Source organism: Mesoplodon bidens (assembly GCF_964165515.1).
Source record: "Mesoplodon bidens genome assembly, chromosome: 6".
NCBI lineage: Eukaryota > Metazoa > Chordata > Mammalia > Artiodactyla > Ziphiidae > Mesoplodon > Mesoplodon bidens.
In genome coordinates, this window is record NC_138162.1 from 8,193,430 (window position 1) to 8,210,171 (window position 16,742).

At 47.0% G+C, this 16,742-nt stretch overlaps 1 protein-coding gene and 1 long non-coding RNA gene across 4 annotated transcripts in view; one reads left to right on the top strand and one right to left on the bottom strand.

Annotated features, from left to right (window-relative positions):
• Positions 1 to 5,976, bottom strand: part of STXBP1 (syntaxin binding protein 1) — a 71,651-nt gene extending 65,675 nt beyond the window's left edge. For both annotated transcript variants that reach the window (XM_081236901.1, XM_081236902.1), the window contains exon 1: positions 5,772 to 5,976. In XM_081236901.1, coding sequence (XP_081093027.1) covers positions 5,772 to 5,808 — 37 coding nt within the window. In that variant the 5' untranslated portion in view covers positions 5,809 to 5,976. The remainder of the gene's footprint in view (positions 1 to 5,771) is intronic.
• Positions 4,978 to 13,752, top strand: LOC308618717. 2 transcript variants are annotated; one of them, XR_014016074.1, is made up of 3 exons: positions 4,978 to 5,107; positions 9,807 to 9,924; positions 13,198 to 13,752. It is a non-coding gene; the product is annotated as an uncharacterized lncRNA (long non-coding RNA). The 2 variants fall into 2 exon arrangements; XR_014016075.1 differs by lacking the exon at positions 4,978 to 5,107 and adding an exon at positions 9,140 to 9,213.
• Positions 13,753 to 16,742: the final 2,990 nt, after the last annotated feature.

Below are 16,742 nucleotides of genomic sequence, written 5' to 3' on the forward strand. Positions count from 1 at the left end.
GCAAATTAAAATCATAAGATACCACTACCTCTGAGAATGGCTAAAATTTTTTAAACTGACAATACCAAGGACTAACAAGGATGCTGGTGAAAAATGTAAAACGGTATAGCCACTCTGGAAAATAATTTGACAGTTTCTTATAAAGTTAAGCACACACTTATCACACAACCCATTAATCCCACTCCTAGGTATTTACATATCCAAGTGATATGTTCACACAAAACCTGTGACTGCTCCTAGAAGCATTATAGAAGCATTTGCAATTGCCCAGAAAGTGAATAACTCAAATGTCCTTCAGCTGGGGAATGGAGAAACTGTAGTACATTCGTACAACAGAAGAGTAGTTGGCAATGAGAAGGGACAAACTACAGATATATGCAACATGGATGATTGTCAAATGCATTATGCTAATTTAAAGAAGGCACATTCAAAAAGCTACATACTGTATGATTCCATTGATAACGACATTCTGGAAAAGGGAAACATATAGGGACAGAAAACAGTTCAGTGGTTGCCAGGGCCTGGGGGTGGGAGGGGAGGATGACCATAAAGGGGCTGCACAAGGGAATTTGGAGGATGATGACCTGTTCTGTGTTTTGATTATGGTAGTGACTATATGACTGTATGTAATGGCTGAAATTTGAAGAACTGTTCACTAAAAAGGGTAAATTTTACTTATGCAAATTATACCTTAATTTAGAAATGAAAAAATGTAACATGTATTTAATATATTTCGAAATATAACACTTAAATTATCTGTATGCTAGCCAAAGTTTCTTAAAAAAAAAAAAAAAAAGGGTGTAAGAATGGGGCTTCCCTGGTGGCGCAGTGGTTAAGCGTCTGCCTGCCGATGCAGGGGACATGGGTTCGTGCCCCGGTCCGGGAAGATCCCACATGCCACAGAGAGGCTGGGCCCGTGAGCCATGGCTGCTGAGCCTGCGCGTACGGAGCCTGTGCTCCGCAGCGGGAGAGGCCACAGCAGTGAGAGGCCCGCATACGGCAAAAAAAAACCCCAAAAAAACAAAACAACAACAACAACAAAAAAGAATGAATGAAAACTGCTTCAATCTAGGTGTCCTCTCAACTTCTGACACATCCTATGACTCAGGGCTCCATCTGAAAAAGGTATGTAATATATTTAATACACAAATTGAAACTACATCCTTTTCCAAAAGAATGTGATTCTTATAAACTAACATGAGGAGAAATTGCTAACAGGGAGGAAGCAAGAAAAACAGTACATTTTGTAATCCTTGCATCTTTGAAACACACTGACAAAACTTCATGGAACGAGGAAATTTTGGATTACAACATGGATTTACATAATTGAAACAACACCATTAACATAAACTAGATAAAAAATGCCTCGAAAAAAATGAAATTCTCGAGATTGAGACTGACATATATACACTAATATGTATAAAATGGAGAACTAGGGCTTCCCTGGTGGTGCAGTGGTTGGGAGTCCGCCTGCCGATGCAGGGAACACGGGTTCGTGCCCCGGTCCAGGAAGATCCCACATGCCACGGAGCGGCTGGGCCCGTGAGCCATGGCCGCTGGGCCTGTGCGTCTGGAGCCTGTGCTCCACAACGGGAGAGGCCACAACAGTGAGAGGCCTGCGTACCGCAAAAGAAAGAAAAAAAAAAAAAAAAAAGGATAACTAATAAGAACCTGCTGTATAAAAAAATAAATAAAATAAAATTCAGAAATTATTTTAAAAAAATGAAATTCTCCTTTCTCTTAACAATCTCTTTGCAAAGTCGACAGAAGGGAAAAAAAAACAACTACATTTTATAGAAAGAAAATAAAGAAAAAAAAAGTAAAGAAATGACTAGAACTGGAAACAGAAGTTGGGTCAGGTTACAAATCATCCATATATTCTTCAGGTCTATTCTTGCATTTTTCAGCTCATTGGCACCTCGTTCAAGAAGTTTACCGAAGACTCCACACTTTCTCCCCCAAAACCCTGGCCCCCAAGGAAAGAAGTATTCTATCTCTTCTTGAAATCCTCTAACACTTGTACTGAACCTCTTTGTTGATCTTTTCATAATGATAATATTGACTGAATTTACTGTGTGTCAAGAACTGTATCAGACGCTATACCTGCATTACCTCATTTAATACTCATAGAACCACATAAGGTAGGTGCTATTATTACCCATTTTATAGATGAAGAAATTGAAGCACAAAAGGGTTCCATTATTTACCAAAGTCACACAGCTAATAGTGGTAGATCAGAATTTTATCCCAGGTAGTCCAAATCCAGAGCCCATTCTCTGAATCGCTATACATAAAGATTAAGTCATTCATCCAACATTTACAAAGCCTAAGCACTAACTCTCACACTAAAGACAGACTTAACAGAAAAACAAATATCGTATCTTAACGCATATATGTGGAATCTAGGAAAAGAGTACAGATGAACCTGTTTGCAAGGCAGAAATAGAGACACAGATGTAGAGAACAAACGTATGGACACCAAGGGGGGAAAGGTGGGGGTGGGATGAATTGGGAGATTGAGATTGACATATATATACTAATATGTATAAAATAGATAACTAATGAGAACCTGCTGTATACCACAGGGAACTCTACTCAATGCTCTGTGGTGACCCAAATGGGAAGGAAATCCAAAAAAGAGGGGATATATATGCATATAGCTGATTCACTTCGCTGTACAGCAGAAACTAACACAACATTGTTAAGCAACTATACCACGATTTAAAAAAGAAGAAAAAGAAAAAAAAGGAGTATACATATTCAAAAAAACCCCCAAAACAGACAGACTTAAGAAGAAGATGAGGTCCTACTCTCCCACGAAAGAGCTTCTGGTCTAGTTGGAGACCAACACAAAGAAGTACAATACACTCGTTATACCTTAAGTATGTCAGGGGAGTGACAGGGAGGGCATCTCAGGATTGTCTGTGTCTGTCACAACAGTGTGACACTGTCCCACATTTTAGTGTCCCTGTATTCCCCCATAATTCCTACCAGGCTCTGAACAAACCTTTGTTGAATGAACAGCTAACACCCATCTCCTCTACTTTTGTTGTATCTGTACCTACTGCCACTCTAAAACTCAACTTAGAAAGTTGTGACAGGAAGCCAAAAACTACATTTACCTTCCGCTCAATCATATCCGTAAGAACATTGATTCATTCCATGAATATTTATTGACTACCAACTATGACCAGCCACTGTTTTTGGTATGGGATACAGGGATGAACATACCAGATAAAGACCATGCTCTCCCGGAAGCAATATTCCAGTGGATGAAACAATCAAACAAGTACCAAAAACAAACAGACAAAAAACCCGCCAACCAAAAAAACAAAAAATGAAACAATATCACTTCAGATCATTTTAAGTGCTATGAAGAAAATAACATTAGGGAATATGATAAACAGTGACTATGAGGTGTTAATTTAGACCGGGAAGACCAGGCTGTGAAGATGACATCTAAACTGGTGTGTGTTGGTTAAAAAACATCTTTGTTTTACTCCTATTTGTAGAGGAAAAAGGCAAAGCTAGAAACCCCCTCCGAAATTAGGAGTCAGAATTAACAGAATTCTTTGTGTCACTGACAAAGAATTGCAAAAATATTTTTTCCAAAATTTATACCTAACTCAATAGTTATAGAAATAGAATGCTGTTCACACATTCACCAACTTTATGTAAAATTGGTTTTATTTTTGTAAACAGTGGCTTTGCTTTATTTCAGAAAATAAATTTTGACCATATTGAACAATAATTTTTTTTTATACTTGCTTCTAAAAGTTGGGGGGAGCTACCTGCATGAACAAGGGTCACGGCAAAAGGATGCAAAAACGTGATTTCTGTAACACCTGTTTTCGGGATTTTGTTTTAAAAGCACCTTATTCAAATATAACATTTAAAAGAATGGAACATAACAATCCACATTTCACAACCCTTTAAAAAGCATACTGGAAGGAAATGGTATATCTAGAACAATGAAGAAAGTTATTTTTTACTAATGTTGCAAGGAAATGGACACCAGGTTTTTAAAAAGTAATTAACACTGATTTTGGCAAGTCATTTAACTGCTCTGAGCCTCCATTTCTTTCCCAAGGGTAAAATGAGGGTGTTGACATGAAAGGATCCCTAAGGGTCCTTCCAGCCCTAAACGCTTTGATTGGCCTTTAAAAATAGAAGGTATGTGATTCAGAACCTTTACCGCATGGGGAAGGCAGGTGATAATTATTGTGGACACTTTTTTAAAAACTTGCTCATTTTGGGGTTCAGTTTTTACAACAATTTTCTTCTGGTGTAATCGGTCAGATAAGGTTGTACAATTGGGAATATTTTCTATATATCAACGAAAAGAATAAGGAAGAAGAAACAATTATGATGCCTCAAAAGGACCATTACAGTCAAAAACATTTGACAACCAGAGAGCGAGCGAGCAAGAGGAATTGCTCTAATATGACAGAATCTTTGGAAAGGAAACTAATTTCCACCATTTTTATTCTATTTCCTTTCTTATCCTCTCCCACAAAGTCCACTTTTAATTTTCTCTCAATTCCAAAAGAGGTAGCGAAAGTTACAGCAATCCTCTCACATTTTCTGTTAAAGAAACAGCCGAAATATTGAAGAGGCACTATTTGCCCACACAGATCATCAAGCTTATTTAGCACTGGGGACGCCGTTTTCCAAATATCACCACCGTCAGAGCTCACGCCGCTGCATCCCACACGCTCCACCATCCATTTTAAAAAATCCATTTACGTTGAGCCTTTCATCCAAACCCACGAACAACCATTTCCTCCCTGCAACAGTGGCTGGAACTGCCCGAAACCAAGCATCGGCTGAGTCTTGCGAACAGGGAGACTGTAGACTGCGGTGCTGGGCAAGGCCACTCCTCCCGCGCACACTAAAGCTTTCCTCGTCTCCCGGGTGATTTAAGACAGTTCAGGACCCTGATAAGACCCCGCCCTTGAAGCCAAGACCCAGGACCGGGAGGAGGAGAGAGGCGGCCTCAGCCCAGCAGAGCCAAGCCTTTGGAAAACAGGCTTCTCTCCAGCTGCCAGGAGTGGCCCAGGCTGGGCGAGCGGCGCGTCTGAGCCAGGGCGCGCGGAGCCGCTCCCAGGTGGGTCTCTGCAGCCGGGGACCGCGGCTCCGGCTCCCGGGAGGGAGGAGGAAGGGGGAGGAGGACGCAGGCCGGGATCTCGCTCGTCACGACTCACGAAGGAGGGTGGGAAAGAGGGAGGGACTGGAGACGGGAAAAGGAGTGGAATCAAGGAGCTTAGGGAATAAAGGCGAGGAAAAGGAGAGAGGAAATGAGGGGAAGGTACTGGGAGTGAAGAATGGGGGGTGCAGGGGAGGGTAATGGGCTGCAGGGGGTAAAGGCGAGGTGAAGGGGGAGGGATGGGGTGCCAGGGGTGAAGGGGGAGGGATGGAGCGATGGGGGTGGAGGGAGATGGAGGTAAAGAGGGAAGAGAGGGATGGGGCGAAGAGGGGAGGGGTGGGATGAAGGGTAAGGGATGGAGTAAAGGGGGGGGCGGAAGGGGAAGGAATGCGGGAAGAGAAGAGCACGGGAAGAAGGGAAGAGGGCGCGGGCCGCAGGAGGCCGGGAGGGACTTCCCTCCGAGGAGGGCGGCGCCGGAATAACGGGACCCTCCCAGCCAGGAGCCCCGGGCCGAGCGGGGCGAGAGGCCAGCGCGGAGGCCAGGGCGCTGCGGGCAGGTACGGCGCCCGGCTTCTCCCGGGCAGCCGTAGCCGCCGCCTGCGGGGAGGACCCCGACTCCACTTACTCTCTCCGACCACCGCTTTGAGGCCAATGGGGGCCATCGCGCTGCGCGAGTCTCTGGGCTCCGAGCCTCCTCACGCGACGCCTGCGGACACCACCGCCTCCCCGGATCGGCGCGCTCTGCTAGCTGCAGCCCGCCGCCCTGCAGCCGCGCTCGGGATCGACTGACGCGCGGACTCGGCGCGGGGGCGCGGGGCGAGCCAGAGCGAGGCTGCCGAGCCGCCGGCGCGCGCTGGGGAGGGCCGGGGCCGGCCGGGGGCGGGGTCTCGCGCCAGCCGTTAGCGTCACCCGCTTGCCTCCGCCAATCGCACTGCGGCCCGGAGGCTCGGCCCCGCCCGCCGAGATGCGGCTGGAAGCGAGGAGGTCCCTGGCTCGTGGGAGAGCCACGCCCTTCCCCTCATCTCACGCGCCGCGCGCGGCCGGGACACGGCGCGCTCCCGGGGCGCCGGGTCCAAGAATCTTCTCCGCAGCCTCCGCACCTGAATCCCTGGCCTCAGGCTGCCGACGCATTCCATCTTCCTGAAACCCCGCTATGGTCTGTATTACCTCTTTCTGGGAACCTTACATCCACCCCACACACCCCCGCCCACAAAAGGAACTCAGAAGCTAGATCTTATTACTAGTACCCACTCCCCGAAACGTAAGGTTTATCGACACCATCTCTATCTCTTTGGGTGCCCATATCCATAAATCCACCATTCACTGAGCTCTTACATGCATCATCTCATTAAATCCTCGCAATAATTGGACATTATTTTTAATCTCCATTTTCAGATGAAAAAAAAATAGGCTCAGAAACTGAGTACTAGACTTGCTGTCAGGTTGTGTTTCATTCATTAGCAAATATTTATTGTTCCCTCACTACTATATGTAAGCCGCTGTTCTAGGCATTGGAGCTCCAGCCATATGTACAAGGCAGACACCGAGCCTAGTCTTTGGGCAACAAAAGTCTAGAAATATCTAGGTCCCAAATCGAATAGGAATATGCTGTGGGATGACTCTGGTCAGTATCTCCTTCCTGGAGTCCACATTTACCAAAGTGGTCCCAGGTCAGTTTTTGCTCGATTTAGTTGACAGGGGAGATTGCTTTTGAAATATGGGACAGGACTCCCCTCTGGCTTCAAAGAAAAATGAGTTGAGCCAATTTAAAGTCAAAAAGGACAAGAGAACTGGTAGTCATAAAATCAATGAATACTCATTAAATTTTTGGAACAGCTCTGTGAGCAAGCTCCTTTTCTTTATATTGTTAAGAAATATAATATTTTACAGATGAGGAAACTGCGACTCAGAGAAGATAAGTGCCTTGCTAGTAAGTGACAAAGGAAAGATCTAATTTTAGAATCTGAATTCTAAACCATTATTTTATACTGAGCAACAACTAAAGAAGTTGAGGCCTACAGGAGGACTTTCCTAAGGTCACACAGTGAACACTGGCCGAGGCAGGATGAGGGGCCACATGTCCTAGTTCAGCCACCAGCCCCAGGGCATGAAGATTTGACCATCTTCTCATCCTCAGTTCAATCTACCCTAACAGAACCTTCATATGGCTTCCCAGAGAGGGAAAGTGTTCACCTGTCATCTCTTCATGTCTGGGCTCTGCCTTTTACCCAAGGAAGGTACTGATAGTCTTGGGTTGCATTTGGAAAAGGAGGAGATAGTTTGTAAATGTGAGGGGAACTAGGATGCACTTGTGATGCCACATGCTCCCTCCTTGACCCTCTGGCACGTGTCAACAGAGACTGCCCTCAAGGAGCCGGCATTCTAGCTGAGGAAACAGACAGGAATCAAGGAGTTACTGTTCTAACAAGTGCTGAAGCAGAAGGACAGAGGGTTCTGAGAGCAAATGACAGAGCACCTGACCCAGTGAACCAGGTAGGGTGCAGTCAGGGCAGGCTTCCTGAGATTAGTAAAAGGGAGCAAGAGGGGACGGGGAGGGTGTCCTAGGCAGATATACAGAAGGTGTCAGAAAGGAGTTTGACTTTTCCAGGAACAGAGAGGGACCAGTGTGACCAGAGGGAAGAGAGTCTGGGGGACAGAGTAGGAAAGAAAGCTGCTAGAGGTTGGCCTTGCTGCAGAACTCCAGGACTTCTGGGTGACCTGGAACCTGCCTGGAGACCTCCTCAAAGGCCACAGAAAAAAAAAAATAGCAGCTACTTATTTTCTGCGGAAGGATAAAAAAAGAAATTCTTTCCTGTGGATGTGTACCTGAGATGTTTAATAGGGATGGCAAAAATCAGAATAGGATGGTTGAAAAAGCCAGTAGGGTGACAGACTGTGAACTCACCCAGGAACCCCTGACTAAGGAGTGTCGGATTGGAATCTCTCTGGATGTAGAATGCAAGACCTGTTCCAAGACTTCTTGACATCTCTGAGCCTTGATTTCTCCATCTGTGATACAGGGACAATAAAACTTCCAGGCTTCTTTAGAAGGGTGCCTCTGAGGACCCAGGGTGATGACCTGCACGATAGGATAAAATCCTCCCTCAGTCATCACACAGCACTATCCTTTGCACTGTATTCTTTATATGCAGTACGTTTGATACCCGCCAGGCACCACGCAAAGGGCTCTCATGAATTTTCATCGAATTCTCACTACGGCCCCACGAGGTCGGAGCTATTTTATTCATTTATTTATTTATTTATTTATTTATTTATTTTTGGCTGCATTGGGTCTTTGTTTCTGCGCGCGGCTTTCTCTAGTTGCAGCGAGCGGGGGCTACTCTACATTGTGGTTGCCTGGGCTTCTCATTGCGGTGACCTCTCTTATTGAGGAGCTCAGGCTCTAGGCGCTCAGGCTTCAGTAGTTGTGGCTCGTGGGCTCTAGAGCGCAGGTTCAGTAGATGTGGCGCGGGGGTTTAGTTGCTCCGCGGCATGTGGGATCTTCCCAGACCAGGGCTCGAACCGGTGTCCCCTGCATTGGCAGATGGATTCTTAACCACTGTGCCACCAGGGAAGCCCCCGGTGCTATTATTATTACATTTTCCAGGGGCACAGGGAGGTCAAGTCACGGCTCTAAGAGCAGACCTGGGACTTGCGCTCCGACTTCCTGATGCCCAGAGGAGAACGTCCAGCGCCCAGATGCAGCCGCAGTGCCCTGACCTAAGGACAGGTTTAGATGTGTGGACCTCTTACTGGGAGGCTATCAGCAACGGGAACCGAACCTCTTGGGAGTCGGGGCTCAGGCGGGTCCACTAACCCTTGCCCCTGCCCAGCCTGGGGGGGTCGGGTGGGGGGGCTGTGGCCCCTGGATGCGCCGGTTTGGTCCGCGGCCCCGCCCGCCCGCTGGGCAGGTGCACTTGTAGCTGCGCATGCGCGGCCTGCAGCCTCTGCAGAACCCGGGTGCCGGCCAACCTCTGGGGGCGGGAAGAATCCTGTGATTTACGCTTAGGTCACGTGACGGCGGGGAGCTTGCTTGCGGCTTGGCTGCTGCGTCAGGAGCCCGGCAGGTGGGAGATGGATGCAGAACAGAAAGGGGAGAAGCTAGGGGGTTAGGGAACAGAGACGAGGAGCCGCATGGAGGGACTGAGAACGGGGGTGGGGGGTGCGGGGAGAGAGGGACAAACAACCCAGAGTAGGCAATGGGGCGGAGCAGGGAGACACGGAAGAAACCTAGTGCCGTGGCCTCCACCAGCCCTGATAGCGCGGGCCAACTGACTTGGGCCCCCCATGTACAGGGCCCTGTTGGAGAGCCCTGGGTCCAGAGTCTGGGCCTCTTCTCCGACAGTCTCGGGCTTGCACCTGCCTCCCTTCTGCTTTTAAGCTGCATCGTCAGCTGCATTTTTCCGTGTTCGCCCCCACCCCCTCCTCCTGGTCTCTGGGCTTTTAAATTCTGCTGCATTCTTTTAGAAGAAGTTTCTAAAGAATTCAAGATAATGCTAATAAGGTTCTTTACCTAGTACCGGGAACCTATTAAGGACCCAATAAATGTTAGCTATTAATATCGTTAAAAATGGCATAACGAGTCTGAATACATCAGTGCTGAATACACTTACAGAGCGTTCAGTCGGTTTCCTGTTTTTTTTTTTTTTTGCTGCTGTAGTTCACGGGCAGAGAATGAAAATGTAATTGTCTCCAGCGCAGCCACCCACTACCCCCCACACCTACAAAGAGCAGCAGGGCCTGGAGTGCTTCAGCTTGGTACATCCTTGCCGGAAAAAGTGAGTTAACAGTTTTTTGTGTTTGCGGTCGGAATACAATATGAAAAAGGCTTTGTTTTCAAAAGCGTAGGCTAGGTTCTCAAACTCAAAGGAGTGTAGGGGCCAGGCAGATGTAACACTACAGATGTGACCAACGGCAAAGCACGTGCCTTGCGGGGAGTGGGGGGGGGCGGGGGGGCAGTCCTTACTCAGCTCCAACCACTGGTTTACACACAACGACCAAGGATCTTGATTGTAAGCATTTCGGCATCCCCCAGTAAGTCGAAGTGTTGTAATGGATTAAAAAAAAATGTAGGGCTTCCCTGGTGGTGCAGTGATTGGGAGTCCGCCTGCTGGTGCAGAGGACACGGGTTTGAGCCCTGGGCTGGGAGGATCCCACGCGCCACAGAGCAGCTGGGCCCGTGCACCACAGCTGCTGAGCCTGTGCTCTAGAGCCCGCGAGCCACAACTACTGAGCCCATGTACCACAACTATTGAGGCCCGCACTCGTGGAGCCCGTGTTCCACAACAAGAAGGGCCACCTTAATGAGATGCCTGTGCACCGTAGGGAGAGGCGGTCCCCGCTCGCTGCAGCTAAAAAGAGAGCCCGCATGCAGCAGCGGGAACCCAACGCAGCCAAAAATAAATAAATAAGTTTATTTAAAAAAATTTAATAACACCACACTGGCTAAACAAAACACATCTGAGGGCCATGTCCAGTGCCCAGGTTACCTGCATGTAAACTCTGGGGGATTAATACGTCTTCTGGAAGGGGGAGGTTGGATTCCCCCAAGGCGCAGGTTCTGAGGAACACTGACGTCTCTCCCATGCACATAGAGTCCTGGGACGGTCAGGGCTTTGGACAGGGGTGGTGGTGTGAATGCCTGGGCACCTTCCCCCGTGGCCCTGAGAGCCAGGAATGAATCCCTCTGCTTATCCTGGCTCTGGGGCAGCAGATTAGGGCCAACCACTTTTGAATGGACTGGTGAGCACTGTGGTGGCAGCCTCTGAGGACAGCTATTGTGGACAGCTCAGTTTTGCCTGGACTGTGAAAGTCCCATAGTCCTGATCCAGCCCAGGAACAAGGAGAGAGCCACACAAAAATACCATCCAAATGAAGTTTAGCAACCTCAGACAGTGGGGCCTTCAAGCGAGTTTTATTCAATTTAGAGAAATAAAGAAATATGACATTGTTTACACCTTGGGTATCAGAGAACAATTCATGCCTTTTATGTGTTAAATTGCCATGGGATCCCAGGGGAAGAAGTTTTCATTCCAACTGGAGAAATAATTTGGTTTAGATGTGGTTTGTTTTTGGCTAGTGGGGCCAGAAAGCTTCATGGAAGAGGTGGCATTTGAGCTGAGCCTGGAGGCTGAGAAGAGAGAGAAGATCAAATCCAACCAAAGAAAAGAGCATAGGCCCACGGGTCCCAAACTGTGTGTGATGCACCCTGGGGTGCCACAGCAAATAGTAACACAGTGGAGTATTTTAAATTTTGGAGAGAAACACAATGATGCTTATCATCTGTTGGACACTGTGGAACCTACTAGCTGCAAGTAGTTCACAGTTTCAACACTAGACTCTGCTACATTTCTTTCTATGATGTACATGTCTTTGAAGCTGAGTTTTCAGCAATTGATGTGGTAGAAGAAAATAACTCATGAAAATCAACGTGGAACAGGAGACTGAGAGTGTTAATGTCTGATGTGGTGCATTCTAAGGTCTGAGAAGGTGCACATATCTTAATAGTAAGGAGTGGTGGTTATTTTAGGATTACATGAAAATGTTTTTCTTTCAATTTATGGGTACTGTTTTCTCAAATGGCTACTAAGTTGTTAGGATATAACAGAAGTTGTTTGGTCCTGACTACTTCATAAACAGAGCTATTAGGTTTTTCTTTGGGTCTGGGATGCTATGAAAACATACTGAGACACAAAGGCTGCCACGTTTGGAAACCTCTGGCACAGGCAAAGTGTGAATTCATTAATTCAGCAATATTTATTGAGCACCTACTGTGTGCGAGGCACGGTCCTAGGCATTGCAGATACAGCAATAAACAAAAGAGAAAACTCCCTGTAGATACGACACTGACATTCTAGAGGGGGAAACACCATAAATATGTAAATAGTAAATTATATAGTATGTTAAAAAGGTGATAAATGCTATGATGATAAAAATAGAGTAGGGTGATCAGGATTAGGCTTGGGTAGGGGTTGAAGAGAGATAGTTTGCATTTTAAAGGGGATGGGCAGGTTAGACTTCATTGAGAAAATGTTGGATATGAGTTCAAAGTCAGGAGTCAGATCTGGGCATCCCTGTCAGCACATACAATGTGATGCCTCCAGGAAGGGTGACTCACATGACCCAGGGGGTTAGGGATTGGTCATGTAAAGGACACTGGGAAGAACTCCAGTTTAAGGCTGAGTGAAGGGAGCAGAGACCAGAAGGAGGCAGAAAGGAAATGGTCAGAGAGGTACAGGGTGAGCCAGGAGTGCAGAAAGACGGCATAGCTAACAACACCTCATGACCCAGGGCTCTGACTAAAAATAAAAAACATCGGTGGGTGTGGTCGTTGAGAGGTCACTGGTGACCTGGGCAAAAGTCAGAGTGCACACAGGGAAGGACTGACTGAGAGGAGAGGAGGGCTATCCTCCAAACTTCTCCAAAAAGTATGGATTTATCTTTCTGCAAGAAAGACAACAAAGAGGAAGAGAAAGCCTGGATGACCCACAGGGGATCAGAATCAAGCGAACTTTTTTGAACAGGGGGAAATCTCTCTCTCTCATTTTTAAATGAAACTTTAAAAAAAACAGAAAAGTAATAAAGCAAATTCCCATATGCTCCTTCCCCAAGAGTAAAGAACAGTTAATGTTTTGCTTCAGGATTTTGTTTTAGAAAAATAGATCTGATTATATCAGGCGGATTCTTTTTCCTCCTGAAACCCCACTAAAATACTAACAGGGGAATTCTTAAAAAGTTTAAATCCACGAGGACACAAAGAACAGGAAGAGAGGCAATGGGAGTTGCGAGATAGTGACAAAACTTTGGAAGATGAACAGCACATGGTTGAGGGTTGATGAGTGAACAGAGAAAAGGAAGTGGAAATATGAACCTCCAGAAGGAGACTAGCCACTCAACCACGGAACCTTGGAATCGTTCAGGAATCATTGGTACCAGGTACTTCCAGAGGTGGGAGTGAAAGGATGGGTTGAAAACAAAAGACTGGTAAAGAAAAGGATGAGTCATGGGCTTCCCTGGTGGCGCAGTGGTTGAAAATCTGCTTGCTAATGCAGGGGACACGGGTTCGAGCCCTGGTCTGGGAAGATCCCACATGCCGTGGAGCAACTAGGCCCGTGAGCCACAACTACCGAGCCTGCGCGTCTGGAGCCTGTGCTCCGCAACAAGAGAGGCCGTGATAGTGAGAGGCCCGCGCACCACGATGAAGAGTGGCCCCCACTTGCCACAACTAGAGAAAGCCCTCGCACAGAAGCGAAGACCCAACACAGCCAAAAGTAAATAAATAAATAAATAAATTTTTTTAAAAAGTAACTGTACCATTAAAAAGAAAAGAAAAGAAAAGGATGAGTCAGACCACCAGATCCCCTCCACCACCCTGCATAGTCAGGTGACAAACCCTCCCCAGCAGAATGGTAAAAAATGATGATGGTGACGATGATGGTGACATGGTGATGGAAGCAAGCATATATGGGGCATACTGTGTGTCAAGCACTCTTCCAAGCTCTTCACATATATCAGTTCATTTAACCCTAACAGTCACCTGTGAGGTATTTACTATTATTATCTCCATTTTACACACGAGGAAACTGAGCCATTTGTCCAAGGTCACACAGCCAGTAAGTGATAGGGCCAGGATTCAAACCCTGGCACGTGGGAGGTAAGGATAGACAGTAGAAACCAGTGAGTTTGGACTTCATTTGTCTCTTCATTTGTCTCTCCATGAGAAGCCATGAGGATGGGGATGGGAGGGGAAGAACATAATTGAGATGAATCAAAATAGCACCACCCCCTCGGCACCCTGATGTGCCAAATGCTTCACGCACAATATCTCTTTTAATCCCCTCCTCAAATCCTATGAAGTACGTATGATGATTTATATCCATCTTATAAGATGAGGAAACTGACACGTAATGCATTCTGGGGCACATAGTCAATTTCTGGGCAAACCAGGATTTGAACCTGGTATGTCTGAGCCCAAAGCCTGAACTCTTAACCACAGAGCTCTGTTCATCTCTAGATTTCAGAGCCTTTTAGAGCCAGACATGAAAGTATACACTATGAGTCCATGCATATGAGGTTTCAGGAACAGTCTAATCCATGACAATAGAAATCAGGATAACAACTATCTCTTGGAGGTGGAGAGCAAAGAGCATTGACTGGGAAGAGAGATGTGGGAGGCCCTGGGTCTCTGGAAATATTCTGTGTCTTGATCTGGGTGGTAGTAACATGGGTGCATATTCATGTAAAAACTCACCGAGCTGCTCACTTAATTATGTAGTTTATTGGATGTTACACTTCATGTTTTTAAAAAAGCCTTCCTGGAAGACATGGCATTTGAAGTGAAACTGGAAAGCACGACTTCCCTGGTGGCACAGTGGTTAAGAATCCGCCTGCCAATGCAGGGGACATGGGTTCGAGCCCTGGTCCGGGAAGATCCCACATGCCGTGGAGCAACTAAGCCCATGCGCCACAGCTACTGAGCCTGCGCTCTAGAGCCCGCAAGCCACAACTACTGAGCCCACGTGCTACAACTACTGAAGCCTGTGCGCCTAGAGCCTGTGTTCCGCAACAAGAGAAGCTACCGCAATGAGAAACCCACGCACCGCAACGAAGAGTAGCCCCTGCTCACCACAACTAGAGAAAGCCTGCGTGCGGCAACGAAGACCCAACGCAGCCAAAAATAAATAAATAAATTTATAAAAATAAAAAAAAACCCCAGAAAACTGGAAAGCAGTTTAGACGATTATTATAATCATATATAAAATGCTTACCATATATCAGGCATACCACTTATTGAGTGCTTATGATATGTTAGACACTGTGCTAAGTGCTATGCATATTATTTTATTTAATCTTTACAGTGGTCCTGAGGAGGTAAATATCCTGCCCATTTTACAGATGAGACAACTGAGGTTTCAAGAATGCAGTGACTTGCCTGGATCACACAGGAAGTGGCTTAGCCAGCCCAGGTTTTTCTTGTCAACAAAAATTCAATTAACAATCAAAAAGGAAAAAGAGAATTTTGTTCAAGCCAAACTGAGGGTTGTAACCCAAGAGAGAGACTCTCAGAAGCTCTGAGAACCATTCCACCTGTTAGAAGTCAAAGGCACAGTCATATACATTTTTAAGACAAAGGATCATACATCAAAATGACATACTGACATTTTACATAAAGTTCATCAAAGGCATGTAGTTCAGATAAGCACAAACAAAGTGAGCAGTAAGTCACTATGACCCCTTACAGAGTTGGGAAAGAATGCCAGTCTTCTAAGAAGTTACATTGCTGGCATCAGAAGAAAAGAAAAAAAAATCATCTCCACAGTCAAGTAGGCACTCCCATCTTTGAGGAGGTCTGGTTAATGCAAAATGCAGATGCACACTGCACGCTAAAGGGGAGGGAGGAGGCCCAAACTGACAGAGAACTTTAAGTTAAAATTTTCTTGTCCTGCCTTGAAATGTAAATTTTATTTAATCAGCCTGACCCCCAAGTCTAAGCTCTTGGGAACACCTGCTCCCACCTCTCCGGCTCCACGGAGGTGCTGGGACTTGGGTTACAGAGGCTGAAGGAGGAGAAACCAGAGATGGCTCTGAGCAGAGGTGGAGGGTACGTGGCTCCTTGCAAAGCTCTGTAATTAATTTTGTTTTATTATTATTATTATTATTATTATTATTTTGACCGCGCTGCACCGCATACAGGATCCTAGTTCCCGGACCAGGGACAGAACCACGCCCCCTGCAGTGGAAGCATGGAGTCTTAACTACTGGGCCGCCAGGGCAGTCCCTGTTTTACTATTCTTAAAGAGGGCCCCCCATATGGTCAGAGCTTCAGGCGCTGGCTCAGAGGGTGTCTGGGAGAACAGTTGCCCCATCATTAGATTGCAGAGTGTCACTTAGCAATACCTTAACCCCCATCCCAGCTCCTGACAAGGTGCCCTGAGGTCCTCCTCATCAGATGCACCCCTCCAGCACCAGTGTCTTGTAGAGCAGACCCTGAAAAGCTCTCAATAGCCTGAGGAAAGCAGGGATGCCCGCCCCTCCCAATTCAAACTGAACACAGGCTGTCTTTCTGGCCCCTCCAGCTTCTTGCCTCCTCTCCGTGCCCCTCCTCCTTCCCTCTCCTTTTGTCTGCTGTCTTCCCACCTCGCTTTTCCTCACTCACAGCAGCTGCCTTCCCACCTTATTCCACAGAGAGTCAGGGCCAAGAGCCTTCCCCGCCCTGGTACAGACTGAGCAGGGCACTGAGCCTCGGGGGAACCCAGAGTCCAGCGCTCAGGGTCCTGCCTTGTTGGGTCCCCAGCCAGTCACTTCTTCCCTCTGGACATCAGTTCCTCCACTTCCCATTTATGCATAACCTGGGTCCCGGGCCCCTTGCCCTGAATCACACCGGCTGTCTCTCCCTCTCTCTGAGTCAGGAAGCAGGTAGACAAAGGGGTCCACCTTGGACACCTGACTCCCTTCTCTCTACCTGCCCACCCTGGAGGTATCTCAGGTGCCGTCACTGGGTCAGCAGGGGAGGCAGGCTTTGGTCCTGGGTCTGATTGTCCAGAGGCTCAAGGTTCACTGCCCAGACTTTTAGGGCATCCCCATGTGGGGTCCCTTA